The sequence below is a fragment of the Sarcophilus harrisii genome, chromosome 3, assembly GCF_902635505.1.
Source record: "Sarcophilus harrisii chromosome 3, mSarHar1.11, whole genome shotgun sequence".
Lineage (NCBI taxonomy): Eukaryota > Metazoa > Chordata > Mammalia > Dasyuromorphia > Dasyuridae > Sarcophilus > Sarcophilus harrisii.
In genome coordinates, this window is record NC_045428.1 from 371,060,513 (window position 1) to 371,078,328 (window position 17,816).

At 32.1% G+C, this 17,816-nt stretch overlaps 1 protein-coding gene across 1 annotated transcript in view; it reads right to left on the reverse strand.

Moving 5' to 3' along the window:
- Positions 1-17,816, reverse strand: part of SLC39A10 (solute carrier family 39 member 10) — a 52,106-nt gene that overhangs the window by 11,090 nt on the left and 23,200 nt on the right. Inside the window, exons 3-6 of the mRNA XM_003764065.4 lie at positions 17,452-17,659; positions 6,122-6,291; positions 3,925-4,131; positions 991-1,111 (exon numbers count right to left, since the gene is read on the reverse strand). Of these exons, the coding sequence (XP_003764113.1) occupies positions 991-1,111; positions 3,925-4,131; positions 6,122-6,291; positions 17,452-17,659 (706 nt within the window). The remainder of the gene's footprint in view (positions 1-990; positions 1,112-3,924; positions 4,132-6,121; positions 6,292-17,451; positions 17,660-17,816) is intronic.

Sequence of the window (17,816 nt, forward strand, 5' to 3'; positions counted from 1 at the left end):
GATCATTTTACATGGCAACAAGATTATACGATGATCAATTCTGATGGACGTGGCTCTCTCCAACAATGAGATGATTCAGACTAGTTCTAATGATCTGGTGATGAAGAGAGCCATCTACACCCAGAAAGGGCTATGGGAACCATCACAACATAGAATTTTCAGTCTTTTTATTATTGTTTGCTTGACTTTTGTGTTCTTTCTCATTTTTTTTCCTTTTTGATCTGATTTTTCTTGTACAGCAAGATAACTGTGTGAATATATTGGATTTAACATATTTAACACATATTTTAACATGTTTAACATATTTTGGATTATTACTATCTAGAGGAGGGAGTGGAGGGGAAATTTAGAACACAAAGTTTTGCAAAAGGGTCAGAGCTACAAAATTATCCATGCAGATGTTTTGAAAATAAAAAGCTTTAACAAAAAAAAAAGACAAACAATAACAACAACAACAAATACCATAGAGAAAAAACAATTTGAAAAACTCTGAAATATCTGACAAGATGGAAGGAAGATGGATGGAAGATGAAACAAGCCACCACCAAAGAGACATTTTTAGGCAAAGGCAATATAGAAATTGTTTTCCTAGACTACATATGTTCATAATGAAATTTTTTAATTTCTTTTTGTTTATTTGTTCAATATGGTATAATGAACAGTGGGAAGAGCAAATTATAAATAAATGTAAAAATACACATTTTAAAAATAGATACAAAACAAAGACATCCTTGATTATAATTAGAAATTATAGTTATATGAAAAAGATGATTGAGAAGTATACAAAAATTTGAAAGGACATTACACATTGACAAAGTTGGACTTTAATACACATAATTACAGCTAAGAGCATTTCTTGTACAAAGGAATCCCAAGCTAAAATCTCAGACAAAAAGCTCATCATAAAGATCCCAGAAGCTTGGTAGAACATTCAAATTTTTACATTTAGCATTTTTCACTGAATTTTAGGATGAGAGCTTTGAAATCTACCTGCAAGAGGTTTGAGCTGAAGCCAGTCAGCATCTGGAGTATTATTTAATTTATGGTCTGAAAGTTTCCTTCCAATAGCTGATTCTTCTGCTTTCTGCTTCATAAACCACTTCTGTTTTCCCTGAAATTAAAATCAGATTAAAATTATATTTTAACTACATTCAGTAGCAGAAATCACATTGAAAGTAAAACAAAAACAAAGTCTTAAGACTCTGAGCCTAAGAAAGCTGTACTTGTGAATAAAAAAATTTTTTTCTTCTCAAATTGAGTCAAAATTCACAGCCCTAATAGTTCCATCCAATGATTTTGGCTCTGAAGCAATAAAACAAATCTCTCATTGTGTAGAGCTCTCATTCAAATACTTAAAGATCCCCATCATCTCACACACACTCTTAGCCCACTGAAGTCTTTTCTAGATTTAAGCACCTGTATTTTGTGCAACTATCAATTCATTTAATAAATATTTGTTTTTGAATTTATCAATTCCTACTACATACACATCATTATACTAGACACTGGCATAAAAGAATGTAAGACATGGTCTTTGCTCTTATGGAATACTTTTGAGTGAGGGAAGCTAGTAAAGTTTCACAAAAGAAATAGTAATAGAATTAATGCAAATAGTCTGAAGGAAAGGGATCCTAAAGAGCAGGAGTGGGAGAAAATCATGGAAAGATACTTGGAGAAATACATTCAAAGAAAGCCTTGAATGCTAAAGAGGTTAAAATTTGTTTAGGAGGTAATAATTTTAGGATAAAAAGTTACTAAAAGTTACTAAAAAAGCTACTAAAAAGATACTAAAGATTTTAAGACAAGGAAGATATAACCAAAGAATCCTCCAGCAATTTATGGGAGATGACTGGGGAAGAAGGGAAAAGAGAAGGGGGAATTAATACAAACTAATTTAGGCAATAAAAAGTCATAAGAGCCCCTATACTAAGGTGAGGTGATACGAATGGAGAGAAAGAATATAGATTCCAGAGACAATATAAAAGTGAAATATAAATATATATACACACACACACACATATATATATATATATATATATATATATATATATATATATATACACACACACACAATATAAAAAGTGAAGCCAGAGAACTTAGTCATTAAATTGTAGAATAAAATATTACTTTCACATTTAGAGTCTGATGAGTTATCACATCATTTTTAAAAACAGGAAGCTAAAAAGAACTTAATATTCACCATTCTTGGTGTAGAACATGTCTAACAATAAATTTACTATTTCTTACTGATTAAAATTAATGTTCTTAGGCAGTTTTAGAGAAGCCATGGAAGATTTGTATATACAAATTTCGTAAATTTTTTGTTGTTTTTTAGTTTTAAGATAAGATTCACCTTGTTTTAAAATTTAGCAATATTACTCTCATATTTCAAGTCTGATGATAGGTGATCGCACCGTTTTTAAAAACAGGAAACAAAAAAGAACTTAATATTCACCATTCTTGGTATAGGATATGTCTAAATAACAAACTTACTATTTCTTATTGTATTAAAATTAATGTTCTTAAGCAGTTTTAGAGAAGTCCCAGAAAACTTGTATGGATGTACGAATTTGATAAATTTTTTTTGTTTTTGTTTTGAGGGATAGGGAGCAAGTAGGGAAGAAAGGCGCCTGAGATTATGACTTCAAGAAGTTCTAATAGGGAAAGTCCTTCTCCTAAACATACTTAACATTTATATAGTAATTTATGATTTGCAAAGCACCTTATAACTCTAAGGTAGGTACCAAGCACTATGTTAAGTACTGACAAAACAGAAAAATCAAAGTAGTTCCTGTTTAAGGAACTTTAGATTCTATCATGGAAATCAACATACATGCATATATAAGCACTTGCAGAATACAAAATAAACATGAAATAATTTGGACACTTTCAAGTTAGTTTTTGGTAGTAGTAGTAGAAAATAAAGTCTCATGTAGAGGGTGGTTCTTGTAAATTCCATTTGTAGAGGATAGCCACTGCAAAGGCACAAGAGATGGCAGAAGGGTGATATGTGAAGAGTGAAATAGTTTGGCTAAACAATAGGGTGGGAAAGGGAGTGATAAAGTATAAGGCAAGAATAGGTAGACTAGGATCAGGTTGTGATGGACTTTAAAAACCAAACAAAAAATTATATTTGAAGGCACTGAGAATGTGTTTTCTAATAAGAGAGTGACAGTTTAAGAACTAAACCCAAGCACTAAGATTTATCATGGTCTTAGAGACAGCATGGAGCACTGACAGTTCCACACAAAACTGGTATTTGTCAGAAGGCACAATTTGAATGCAGATCTTCCTTTTGAGGAGAGAAGATTTACAATAGAGTGAGAAAAGGATTCCAGATAAAAATATTTATTCTTTATTAAAGTTCAGGTTATTATTAAAAATTATATGATATGGAAGATGAATAAAAAAGCAATGATGAATATTTTTCTTTTATACATACTACTTGAAGTGGAATAAATAATTAGTGGAATTTAGTAGAAATTGGGAAAGAACTATTTCTTAAAAGAAATATAAAAAAAGGGGTGGGTATCTGGTTTTCTCTGATTGAATTCAATCGATTGTACATTTTTGCATTTGCATAAAACGGCATATGTAGGTTTTCCTAACCCATTTAAACCAACTTGATTTTATGTAATACAAATGGATTTTGAACTGAAATGCTTAAAGTATGAACTGAACAGCATTTTACTATTACTTAAACTGAATGAATCCCCAGTGTAAAAAAGATTGATTTATAAAGAATTTAACCAAGACAGGGATTAAAGATAGATCAAAATAATAACAATAGAAAAAAAACAAACACGAAACCAAAAGAGGAAGATTTTCTTCTTCCTACAGCTCTAGGCTTTTTATTAAATACACTAAAATTTTAAGATGTTAATAATTTTACATACTGAAATAAAAATTTAAAAAGATACATACCCTTTGTTGTTTGTAATGCTTAAACATTCTTATACAGTGTTCAATGATGAATAGCAGATAAATGCCTCCCAGAGCTACAAGTCCTTTCAATACTGCATCATATTCTTCCAAAAACTCTGGATTTTTTGTTTCATGTCCATGAGGATGTCTGTGCCCATGCCCATGCCCATGTCCATGTTGATGACTGTGATCGTGGCCCCCTTGTGACTATAAGGATATATTTTAAAATAAAACACGTTATCCCAATTAAACAGAACTGTTTTTAGTTTTCAGGTTTTGTTTTTCAGTGTAGAATGAGATTCCTGAAGGACTTTAGTTTAGTGCATGGAACTTTTCCAGAGTTTTTTTTTTTAATAGCTAATTTGAGGGTAAATACAGTCTCTTCAATTTGTTTTGTGAAGTATCCAAGAAAACTTTATGTGTAGGTGGGTATTTAACAAACACACTTCATGGTAATTCAGCAATGAGACAGAGTAAATATTAAGAGAATACAATCATTAGGTTTGAGACTGGTCAACAGATTAAAAGACATCAGTTTCTTGGCCTATGTAGTTAATCATCTAAAATGGATAATTGGATAATCTATTCTTATTCTAAGCAGCTGTGTTAAAAGTTGTAAAAGATTAACATGACAGGCTATTTCACAAAATTCGCAGATCCATTCTTCATAGGCAAATTAAAATCACTCATCAATTTAAATACTGCACATCTTTATGAGTGATAATTTTAGTCAATGATTAAATTTTTAAAAATAAAAATCAGCATCATCCTTATCATCTCTAGTGCTCATGAGTGAGGAATTTCTTTTTCTAATGAATTGCCATAGGAGGAAGCTACAATTTCTCAGGTCCTTGAGACTATTAAACAAAACATGGACAGTAAGTTTCTTATAAAGATTATAGCAAACACCTTCAGAAGCAATAAGTGATGGAAGGAATGAGTCATGTCTGCATAGCACATAAATTAGCCCAATTTATTTAGAAACATAAAAACATATATCACTTCTAAGAAGGCTGTATTATCACAATGTTTAGAATAAGTACCTACAGCCATCCTAGGTTCTTAAATTATCTGAGGACAATGGAACATATCCTTATGTCCCATTAGAAAGTCCCTTCCTTCTCATTTCTATCTCTTAGAATATCTTGCTTCTCAATGTTCAATTCAAATGTTGTCATCTATACAAAGCTTTTCCTAATCGCCCCAGCTGTTATTGTTCTTTCGCTTCTCAAATCAGCCAATATTTACTTATATGTTTATATATGATGCCCTCCCTAGGAAAAATAAACTCATTGAGGGCAGAGACCATTTTAGTTTTGTCTTTGTATCCCCTGGGTTCAATACAGCTAAAATTTATTGAACTGAATTCTAGAAATCTTACACTGTAAAAAACATGTAAATCCCATAAATCTGAAATTGATAAGCTACATTTTAGTTCTTTTTATTAAAGATAAAATATCCTCATCAGGATGAAGGATTGTGTAACTTTAAAAATAAATGAGGAAAATTTTAAATAACTTTGAAAGAAGCAGCATAAATACAATCAATTGCATTCCCATATGTATAGTCAAGGTATAGAAAATTGGGAATGTTGACTTAAATTATTTTTATATTGACACAGCAAAACAAATCAATGGAAAAATAGTTTAATTATGTGAAACATGAATTTTTTTTTACTAAACTTTATTAAAAAAAAAAAAAGACTGATGACAACAATAAGGTGATTAATTTTTAGTGAAGTAAAGGCATACTGATAGAAAGCCAAGGAAGTTAGACCCTAACTTATAAGACTTGGACTTAAGCTACAGCTCTACCAATGACTATGTTAATATTGAGAAAATCATTATCTTTCTTGGTCTTAAGTTTTTCATTTGTAAAATAAGGAATTGGGCTATTTAGTCTCTAAAGGCTCTTCTCTAAATATATGTCTATAAGTTATGTGACCATATCTAAAGAAGACCTCGAATTTCCCAATTTTCCACTTCAAAACGTTTTCAATATGTTACTGATTCTGAAGCAATCTGGCTAATCTCTTATCAGATTAAAAAGCCTTAAAAAATATTTCTTTTTAAGCTATGCTCCAGAATGTTAGGCAATAATTCAGTAAGTAAAACATAATAATCAAATTATTTTTAGGTATTTTTATAGTTTATCATACTTAATTTTTTAAAATTTGAAGAGTTTTTAAAATTCTTACATGTGGAAGCAGATGAAGAAGTGCATCTCCGCTCATTGTTCCCACAGCCAGTGCAACCAGGAATGTGAGGAGGAATTTGAAGCATCCTTGGTTAATTATGGGAACCAAGATTACACCTAGCAGTGATAGTAGGCTAATAACCGTGATAGAAATGATACCACAAATCCAGGCTATAAGAAGAAAGAAACATATACATGTTAAGGCTTTAAAGATATGTAAGCAATTAGCAAATTTACCTCATGAGCAATCAGTGAAGCTTCATTAGTTGATAGTCATAATGGATCTTCTATTATTTTCCTTCAAGTAACAATTATGCTCACAACATTCCTGACAGGTAATCATTCTGTTTCTGCTGAATACCTCCCATGACTGAAAATCCGTATTCTTAAAGGGAAACTTATTGTATTATGCCATTCCACTTATTTGGAAGAACTTTCTTATAATACACTAACATTTGCCTACCTTGAGTTTCTTCTCTTTAGTTCCGATTCTGTTCAAAGGAGCTAAGCAGAATAAATCTAATTCCTCTTCCATGTTGAAACTCTTCAAATAATCGATAGTAACCAATGTCACCTTGCTCATTCCCTACCCTCATGCCCCCAGACAATCTGCTGTCTTCTAAAATAAAGACATTCAGTCCCTTCATGCATTCCTTATGTGATAATTTTTTAAGATCTTCCACCATTTTGGTTGCCCTTCTATGGACACTCCAATTTGTGTCCCTATTTAAGTATAAAATATACTACTATCTCCCTTGTCCTAGACATTATATTCTTGTTAATGCCACCTAAGACGAGTAAATTTTTTTCTAGCAACCACAAGATGCATCTCTGATTTATAGTGAAGTTGGAGTCAAACAAAAGCCCTAAGTCAGAGGATCTCTTTTTTGGTACTTGTCCCAACGCATTATGTTCCCACTTATAAATTAAGATTGGAAAGACTTGTCTATTAACTACTGTGAAGATGAGTCAAACCTCCATCACAATGGTATTTGGGGACTGGTGGGTTGCCCTGGTAAATTCTGCTTAGAATAGTGAACTGGGAACAGGCACACACTCCCTCTTAGTGAAGATTGGCCCTAGTGACTTTTTCTTCCCTTGGCACCCACTCTTCTATAAATCAAACCCTATTTATGGTAGGTGCTGCATATGTCCATTTCATTTGTAGTAGTAACCCTTATAACTAATAGATTCTGCTTTGCAGAATGAATATATGTAAAATGAGTTAATTTTGTTTTTCAAGCTTCCTATGTTGAGGAATTATCTGGACATTCTAATGATAACTGTGTAGGTTTATATAATTAAGGGAACTGAAGCTTGGTCAACTGACAGCTCTTCTGAGGACCTTATAGTTTAATGCTGAGAAGAGATAATAGGTTCAACAATAGGTATTTAGCCAAGTTGGTTTCTACAATGACTCAGTTACTTTCTGACTATCCAACTAGAACTGATCTCTGGGGAGAACATGTGAAGAATTGTTCCTGGGTGTAATTTCATTCATTTCTAGTTATAAGTCAGTAAGATAGTACTTCAAGTTGGCTGTCCAGGTGATAAATAGTGCAGTCCAAACTGAAATTTAGTGTTATGAGCTAATTAACTAATAATCAGTTATTATTAATCATTGTTGATTATAAACTCAACAGTTTTTTTTGTTTGTTTGTTTGTTTTTTGGAAAAGGCAATTGAGGTTAAATGACTTGCCCAAGTCACACAGCTAGTAAGTGTTAAATGTCTGAGACTACATTTAAACTCAGGTCCTCTTGACTCCAGGCCTGTGCACCATCCATTGCACCATCCAGATGTCTCAAATAGCTATTAGTTGGGGCAAGGGCAGCTAGATGGCATAGTGGATAGAGCATAGGCCTAGAGTGAGGAGGACCCAAGTTCAAATCCAACCTGAGACACTTCCTAGTTGTTTGACCCTGGGCAAGTTACATTCTGCATCAGTTTTCTCAGTTGTAAAATGAGGGTAAATAATAGCACCTTCCAAGGTTTTGTTATAACGATCATGTGAGATAAGATTTGAAAAGTGCACACATAATAGGCACTTAATAAATGCTTATTTCATTCCCTAATAGATTTTCATCTTTCCCTATTTTAAATTGATTTAGTTGCTATTTAGACATAGCAACTTAATTACACTAATACTGAATCCTTAGGTTTTTTTTTTAACTTAAAAAGTTAAAGAATATAAGATAGTTTAATTGTTTTTATCTCATGATTCCATTGTAGTTTTTTGCTAAAGAGGGAGAAAAATCCTGAGTCTTGGTTTTCCCATTCATTTAATAAGAGACTTTCATTTCCAAAATTCTGATTTTTCTAAGGGTCAGGATTGTTGCTTGAAAATTTCTCAAATTTTATTGTTATTAAAGCCTATGACTGTGATGTCTGATATGTTATTCATTAGTCCATGAGCCAGTTAAAGATTCCCATTTTGTTTCCCATTTCTATCGTTAATTGAATATAGATCTCAAAGAGACCTCAGCTCTTAGTTTAATTCCATCCATTTTCCAGAAAAGAAAACTTTAAGCAAATTTCCCAAGTAAATTTTTGACTTTGCTCTTATCACAAAATTTGTAGAAAATTCTTTTGTGGATTCACACTACTGTCAGATTTTATTAGCATATAACATTTTAGATTAAAATCTTTAGAACTTGTTACTCTTCAGTGGAACTTTTTCTGTTAAGATACTGAAATAAGCAAATTAAAAAAAGAACTGTTGACAATTCTGTTTCCTTTCCATCTAACGTAAAGTAACAATTTACATATTAAAATGTACTACGACTGAAGATCAATCTAGAATCTACTTATGACTTTTGAGAAATTTGACTAGAATTCACATTTTTCCTTTGTTCTTTATCAGATCAGGTTGTGAACTTTTTTAAAAAATTTTTTTTAAAAACTTATTCTGAACCAGTAAATATGAGAGGGAAGTAGATAACTGCACAAAGGACTGAAGTGGAACCAGGAAATTAAAATAGTAAGGAAATAGCTTAGCTGTAATGGAAGAACAAACTTGTATTTGCAAAGTCATATCTAGTGAATCTATCAGTAATATGGCCATCTCCTCAAGAATATATATACCTGAGTTCCAGTGGGCTGATCTGAAAAAAAATGTATCTGAAACTTTATATGATTTTTTTAAAGCATTCCTATGCCACATATGATTATCTTCAGTGCTCATTGAAAAAATGAATAGTTTTCTGAATTAAAAACTTTTGAATTAAAAAATTGTATTGCAAGAAACTAAACTTTTAGAAATTGGGATGGAGGGTTGTATACTTAAACATTCACTTTTGATATTTAGTATGTATCCTTACGCTCCCTTACATTCAGGATATGGGGAAGCATCAGTGCATTTGAAAAAGACTAGTTTGAGGTTTTTTTTTCAATTTTTAGTATCTCCTTTAGAGGATGGTAGGAATATGAGAAGCTTCTCACAAGGTATATTTGGTAAAAAAAAAAAAAAAAAAAAAAAAAAAAAAAAAACTAATGCATACTCTAAAAATAATAATGAAAGAAATTTGTGAATTATAGTGAGAACAATGAAGACAGGTGGTAGATTGGAAAAGTTATTGTATATCTGAAAATGTGAGAGAATTGCTGGCATATTTCCTTCTTACCAAGCCAAGTGATTGAGTTTTTGACTAGGAAGCCCTTCTAATGTTGAACTAGAAAAAAACTGGCAACAATCCAGTGAAAAATGAACTAATTAATCTCTGCATTAAACAAAGTTTAAATTGACTTAAGAAAATTAATAAAGTGTATATACACTCAAAATTTCATTCTTACTAAGTGTGCTGATAAAACTTGTAGTTTTGTTTATAACAATTTACCTCTGAATTAAGATTCTCAGTCTCATTCTCAAATTCAAAACAAGAGGCAAATTGGAAGCTGAATATTTAAAAAAGCTATTAAAAAAAAACTTAGTTGGACAACGAAAAGAATTGAAAGTCATTTATTTATTTGAATGTTCCAATGAACACCTAAAAATTTTATAGTATTAAAAATACTTAGTGAATGAATTTTTCTTCATGAGAAATTAAATCTATTTTATGTGCTAGTACACTGGAAACTCTAGTATTTCCTGTCATTGAAAAGAGAGTAAAGGAAGACATGTTGAGGATTATTATATCATTTGTAATATTTATACTATTTATAGTGGGGGTTGGGGTCAGAAGGAAAATCCAGTTAGCACACATGAAGACAGTATAGAGTCAATCAAAGCCTGCCTATCTATATACTAATATCAATATGTGACTTAGTGCCACAAGGTGTCATAGCATGGGATAGATAAATATGTAATTAAAATTTGTTATAAGAATTTAATAATGGCAAGAAGTCAACAAAAATAGGGGTTATGGGTCACATAGCTCACTAGAGCAAATTATAAGATAAATGAGAACTTCTGACTTTCTAGCTCAAGAGAATTGTATACATCTCTATTTTGAGAGTGCAGGACTTCAGGTATAAGCTGGGAATTGAGAGTCCTGAGGCTGTGGCAAGGTGTTTCCTCATATTTTAAGTTTTTTCTTACCTAAAATCCTGGAGTTAACAAGAGAATAGATTATCCTTACATTTATGAAATTTTGTAGATGTAGTGTCTAGGTCATGTAGTTCCCAACTTGCCAGTTGGCCTAATTCCTTTCATCTTTATTGGAATAAAAGCAGAGGAGCAAGTAGGGAGGCAACGTTTTCATTTGGTACAGATTTCAATGGTACAAAACAATGCAGGAACAAGAGAAGCAGGGCTCTGTGGTTCCAGGGGAGCATCTTCTTTCTACATACACTCCTTCATTACACAAAGGAGGAATTGAAATCTAGAGTGGCTCAGTGACAGGAGCATTTAAGGAGATAAGATCCAGGATTTGAACCCAGATACTCTGACTGTAAGTCTACTTTAGCCACAATGACTTTTTAAACATGGGACATATACAGTAGATGTCTGTATAAACAAAGTAGTATCAAAATGTCCACGTTTTGTCTTTTATAATAGAATACCTTTGCCCAAATATGTATAGCTCCTGAAATTACTATGGAGCTATTCCAAATCTTCCAACTCTTTACCTACATATGTCATCAATTAAAACCTTTTTTAAGGTCCCCAATATGTCTTGATCTCATTTGGGGATTTCTTGGCAAACACTGGAATGGTTTGCCATTTCTTTCTCCAGCTCATTTTACAAATGAGGAGACTGAGGCAAACAAGGTCATATTTGAAATTAACTCAACCACTATAAAAGAGTAGATAATTTCAAAAATGTCATTACAGAAGGCAAAGGATATGGGCTTACAGCCAAGAATAATTTAACTAGCAAAATAGAATATAATGCTTATAGGGAAGAAAATGAACTTTTAATGAAGTAAAGGACTTTCAAGAATTCCTGATGAAAACTCAAGCTATGTTAAACTTTAAAGTTCAAAAAAAATTAAAAGAAATATTAAAAATATAATTATGAATGAATAATAAAGGACTAAACAAGAATAAACTGCTAATATTCAAATATGGAGAGATGATACATGTGTTTCCTTTGACCCCTATCAACATTAGAGAGCAAAGAGTTCTAATTAGGTAAATGTCTGGGAATGGTTCTACTATGTTAATCATCTTAAGAGAAATGGAAAGAGAAAAAGATGAAGGGAAAGGACAATTAGAGAAAATCATCTCACATGAAAAAGGATGTACAAGTAGATGTCTATACAAATAGCAGAAGAAGAAGAGAACAGCTGACCCCTTAACCTCCTTCATCTGAAATAGAGTAGTACACACATCCACATACATACATTTCACTCTACAGGGACAGGAGAGAAAGGAAAATGACTTGAGAAAAAGTTACAGTTGATAAATTAAGTAAATTAATGGTCTTAAAATAAATGAAAAATATTCAAAATCTTCCATGCTTTTTTGTTACATTTTACGTAATGAAGAAATGTGAAAGTTAATATTTTGAAGCCAAACAAAGAGTTATAAAAGGCCTCATTTATGCCCCATTTCAGTTGGCAGTCAGAAAAAGTAACAGATGTGGAGGCAGTGGCTTGGCAACTATTTGAGCCATATATAAAGCCAAGTCTGTCTTTATAAAATGCCAGAACTATTAGTCAATTAAATGATTGGGAATAGTGGTGAGGGTTGGGGGTTCCACCCCACTCAGGGCATTAGTTTCATTTTTGTGGCAAAATTGATTCCTTCAAACATCAGCTAATTTTATTTTTAAATCTTTCCATCTAGTTGCCTTACCAGATAAAATATAGCTTCAATGAGGCAAGCAATGAAATTCGCCTAATTTTTTCTTATCTAACATTCAAAATTGGATATGTTAGTTGAATTTTGAAAATTCATTTAACTTTTTACATATGATTATAGGTAGAAAAAATTTAAGTACTATCCATTTAAAAAATCCAGATATTCTTTTTTAAAAGTAAAAGTCAATTCCTAAGTCTCTCATTAGTAAAAAAAAAAAAAAAAAAAAAAAAAAAAAAATTAAACAGGCTGACCCATCAGTTGTAGTTACTCAAATGCTTCATGAAAGGCATAAGAGAATACCTTTTATTATCAAATGAATCACTGCATTACTTAGTATACTATTATCATCTGGTTTTATATAACATTTTATAAATATTATCTTTACTTCATCTTCTTAACAACCCTGGAAGGTACACATTAATACTACTGGAAGCCAAGAAAACTGTATAACTTGTGTTTGGCCACAGAGCTAACTGGTGACTGAGGCTGGATCTGAACTTATTTCAGACTCTTATTCACCACCTAAAAGCTTTAGTCCAGTCAGTACATAGGAAAATTGAAATTTATAGAGGTTATGACTTACAGGTAATAATATACAGTGTGATTTGAATTCAGATCTTCTTGAATAAAGTCCACTATACTTGTTGTCGCTTGAGTATGTGGTCTCAATTAAATGATAGGAAGTATTCTCTTATAAATGAAAAACAAACACAAAAAACCCAACAACCAAACAACAAACAAATAGACTAAAACAAATGCCCATGGTATGCCAAGTTCTGAACTGGGAACTACATGAAATAAAAAGTTGATATGAGACAATTTCTGTCTTGTAGGAACTTAAAATCCAATTGTTATTGGGATGGTAGTATAGGGAGTGGGGGTAATATATATGCAAAACTATTTATATTTGGTTTTGGCTTTTTGAGGCAATTCAAAGTGATTTATTTGCCAAGAGACACATAGCTAGAAAATGTCTTGAGGCTGAATTTGAACTTGGATCTTCTTAACTCCAGGGCCAGTGTTTTAAGCACTACACCACCTAGCTACCCCTACACTTTATAAGATAAGGACAACTCATTTTTCCCAGAAGTGACATTGGCTATAAGCAATAAATATCTGTGTTTCTGTCATTTTTGAAAACTTACCTTAATATACATACTAGAAAAGTTGCGATAAATATAATTAATTGTCCTTGTAGATATGATTGGGCTTCAATAAAGCATTTATACAAATGCTTTTTATTGACTAATCACTTTTTAGAAGAAAATTTTACATAAAAGAAACTAAGTAATGCCCTCTATTAGATGTCACTTTTTAAAATTAGAACTTGCGTTCTAATTGCGTTTGATTTTAATGAATTTTTAAATAATTAATTAAAATAAATTAAATAAAAATTAATAATAAATAATTAAATAATAATGAGTTTTTAGATAATCCATTTAAAAACATTGACACAGTAAGTCTTGAGTGTAGTAAGCAATTTATGTGTAGAAACACATATTTACTATTCTTTCTAAACAAACTGAGGGCTTTCCTCTCCAAGCTGATTCTTTTCAAAATAGGCCATCTTTTGCCTCAATCCTTATGTGCCTTAAATCACTAAATTAGGTATTGTCACAGACAAAAATGAGATCCAGCAAACATTTTAGCTTAAAAAGACCAATGTCTCCTATATCTGGAGCGATGCCCAGTCATCCTGACATGTCTTGCCACTAGATCCAGATGAATCTGGAGGAGACAAGTGAGGGTGATAACTTGCATACCCCTGCCTCACTTATTAAATTCACTTGCAAGTCAAGATATCACCTTCCAGATGTTATTGGTTTTCTTTTAGAACCAAGGACAAACAACATGAAACATAGAATAAAGATTGAAGATTAATAGAGTTTACAGATTAATAGACCTTACAGTCACACACAAAATTTGCTAGACTACAATCTAAGTCTAACTTCCAAGATAAAGAATTATAACTTATTATATGACTCATCTACTATAACTTGGTATAAGACTTGCCAGATCTCTAGTACAAATTACAATTGTTTTGTTTTCTGCCCCATATACAAAACATTTCTTAAAATGGTTCCACATTTACAGAGGCTCCATTGAAGACCAAATGATTTAAATTTATATTCATTTTAAATTAGATCCTACTTACATCAAAAAAAATTTTAAGGACTGACCAATTTTGAGGAAAATCTTAATCCTTTTGGCAAACTTTTAGAATCTGAAGAAGGCAGTTTTACATAAACAAGTCAGGAAAATTAGGTAAAGAGAATTATTCCATATACTTAATATTTTCAAATGATATTTAAATTATTATTCCTAGTTTGCACAGTTTAAATTGTTTTTATTTGAATTCTGTCACTCATGTGGACATTGTTAAATAGATATCATAGAAAATAAAAGCAAATTACTTTGTTCAGTTCTTGGCTAAATCCTATTTGGCAGATAAGTGGCAAAGAAAAGGTCTGTTTTCAGAAGTTTACCAAAGGAATAATGCATAGATTGAGTTCAACTAACCAATGTTTTCTTTATTTGTACTCAAAATACCAGAAGTAATTTTTAAAAAGTGCTAAATGTCTAGGACTAGCTTCACTTATTTTGCAAATTAGGTCACTTAAAACGTTAAAGATCTTCAAGCTTAGTTATTCACCAACTCCTTTTCTCATTATCTAGATAGAAAATGCATTCTTTTAAAAAGAAGCGCTCATCTGTGGAAACTTTCTAATTAACTTGGTTCAAAGCATGTGCAATATGACAGCTTTCTTCACTGTTTCAGCATTTTAATTGGCAGAAAATGCTTAGCGGCCTTTTCACAACCCCCTTTGGTAATTAAGCTAGGGTCAACTCTATGACTAAATGAGCCTATCTTGTGAAACAAACGATTTGCTTCCATTGGCAGCATAGAGTGTACTCAGTTTACAACAGTCTTTGAACAAAGTTAATGAGGTAGTAGCTGTGTCACTACAGGAGATTTATATAGAACAAGTTAACCTTTCTTAATGATGCAGCAGTCATTAAAAATAATTACTTGCAGGGCATCCTCTAACAATTATTAACATTTATCAGGACAAAATTAATTCAAGCTTCATTCCTGACAATCCTAATAAGCACCTGCAAATGAATAATCAATATTCACTATTAGCAATATATTTGTTTTCAGGACAAGAACAGTTTCTTTAACTACTTTCAGAGTGTATCTGTTAATACTAAGTCCACTAAAGCACCAGTCAACAGCTTTTATAAGCATGCATGGATTATAGCAATATTACATAGTAAACGCTAATTAGAAAATCATAATTTATTACTGACATCCAAAAAGTGAATCAGAACTTTTAAAAATTATTCTGTTTCCTAAAAATAAAAAGGCTGGGGAAAGAGAAGGGTAAAGAAGAAAAGACTGCTGATACCTAGTAGAGAGAAGAGAAGAGAGTTTTTTTTTTGTTTTTTTGTTTTTACATCTAATGAGAAAAACAAACTAGATGATTAAACAAACTTTGAAAGAACTCTCCACAAGGCCTTGCCCCATGTTTCTGCTGTGATCAAGATCAATTCCTTTTCCTGAGCTCCCTCTCTGATTGTAAACACTAGCCTAGGAACTTAACCTCTCATCCTCCTTACTAATTCCCAAAAAACTAGGAGAGAAAGGAAACAATCCTTCCTCAAGATTACAATTCACAATCAATTCATTAAAACTTTTCTTTATTCCTGCTTTTCTGACCATCCATCTCATTTAGGATCTTCATAAGATCCTAAGTTTTACTTAACAAGAAGGTGCCTGTCTGCCCACCTTCCAAACAGGACTAGGGATTCAGCTCCTCCACCCAAATTTGTGGTCTTATTGTTTTCTAATGACTGATCCCCTGTAGATCAGCAGCTCTACTGATATTCATCTTCTCTGTCCGCTATAGCTCTGGGAATGCCACACTTTTAAAATTCTATTTTACTTATGCATGTGTTCTTATTCTATAATAAAAACATTACTTTAAAAGTTTGTGTTTCAAGGCTTAAGAGATACCTTTGAGTTGTTTATAAAGAATTTGTGCAATGCATCCAAGTCTTCATGACCCTATTTGAGGTTTTTGTGGCATAAATACTGGAGAGGTTTGCCATTTTCTTTTCCAGCTCATTTGATAGATGAGGAAATTGAGACAAACAGGGTTAAGTGAATTGTTCAGAGTCACGCCAATAAGTGTGCGAGGCTGGATTTGCACTCAGGTCTGACTCCAGACCCAGCACTGTCTACTGCAAATGCCCTGATCGTGATAGTAAAAGAATCTATAGAAATGCCTTGGATTTCCTCTTAAATAATTGGAAAACAGCTGACTGGGCAATATTAGGAGAAATAATCAGAAAACCCAGGGAAATTAATGTTTTAGGCCAAGTGACTTCATTAGGAGAATTTATAACTCTGCTCTACTGTAATGTTTTGAAATTCTTTTGAAATTTGAAATTTAGGAAATGTTCATCACTGCAGTTTTCTGCAGGGTATGCTTGTATTTGACATTTAGGAAAAATTATTCTCACAATTGAACTCCTCTAAAGGATCTCATAATTTTAAACTGTTTGATCCAGAAATACCCTTTTATCCTAACCTTTTTTCTTCCCCCTAGTCTTTAAGTCAGTTCTCTAAGTTATCAAAAAACTTCAATATCAGTTACTTGATTTCTTAAAATAAGCTTTGCATCAGAATCTGAACTTGAACATACTCTCTCATCTCCATTCCATTTCCCTACCCTCCTTGGGGATTACTGATGAACAACAGAGCTTTCTGAATTTAGCATAGTGACTGATACATAGTAGGTGCTTAATAAATGCTTAATATCTTGACTTGAACAAAGTTCTGGCCCAGTTGAGAGTTACATGTACTACCTTTCTCCAAAACAAAATTCACACAGATCCCAATAAGAAAACAAATGTAAAGCTTTGCTTAAAACAATATAAATACGTAGGTGTCTATTTAGGTTGAATAAATAGATCTCTCTCACACACACATTACATACATACACACATACATACACATACATACACACACACATACACACACACACACACACACACACACACACACACACAAGTCTTTCTTACCTGATGCACCTATATTTGCCTTATCTGTAGAGAACACATTTTTATCCTTGTTGATATCTTCAAACAGGAGTTCATCAAAATGCTCAATACAAAGTCTGCTGTCAATTTGATACAATAACGCAGGACAAAGATACGTAAAGAGATCAGGAGAAATTGGAGTATTGGCCCCATGACCATAGTATCGTAATAACTGGGTAACATTCAAACACTGCAAAGAAATAAACCCATTTCAATTATGTAAAAAGCACTATTAAGAAAAGAAAAAGCTCAATGGATATCTATTACAAATTCAAGTTGGGATAGGAATCATATTCCTGTCACTATTAACCAAACCTGTGATTTCATCTGTTAGGAGTTTCCAGTTA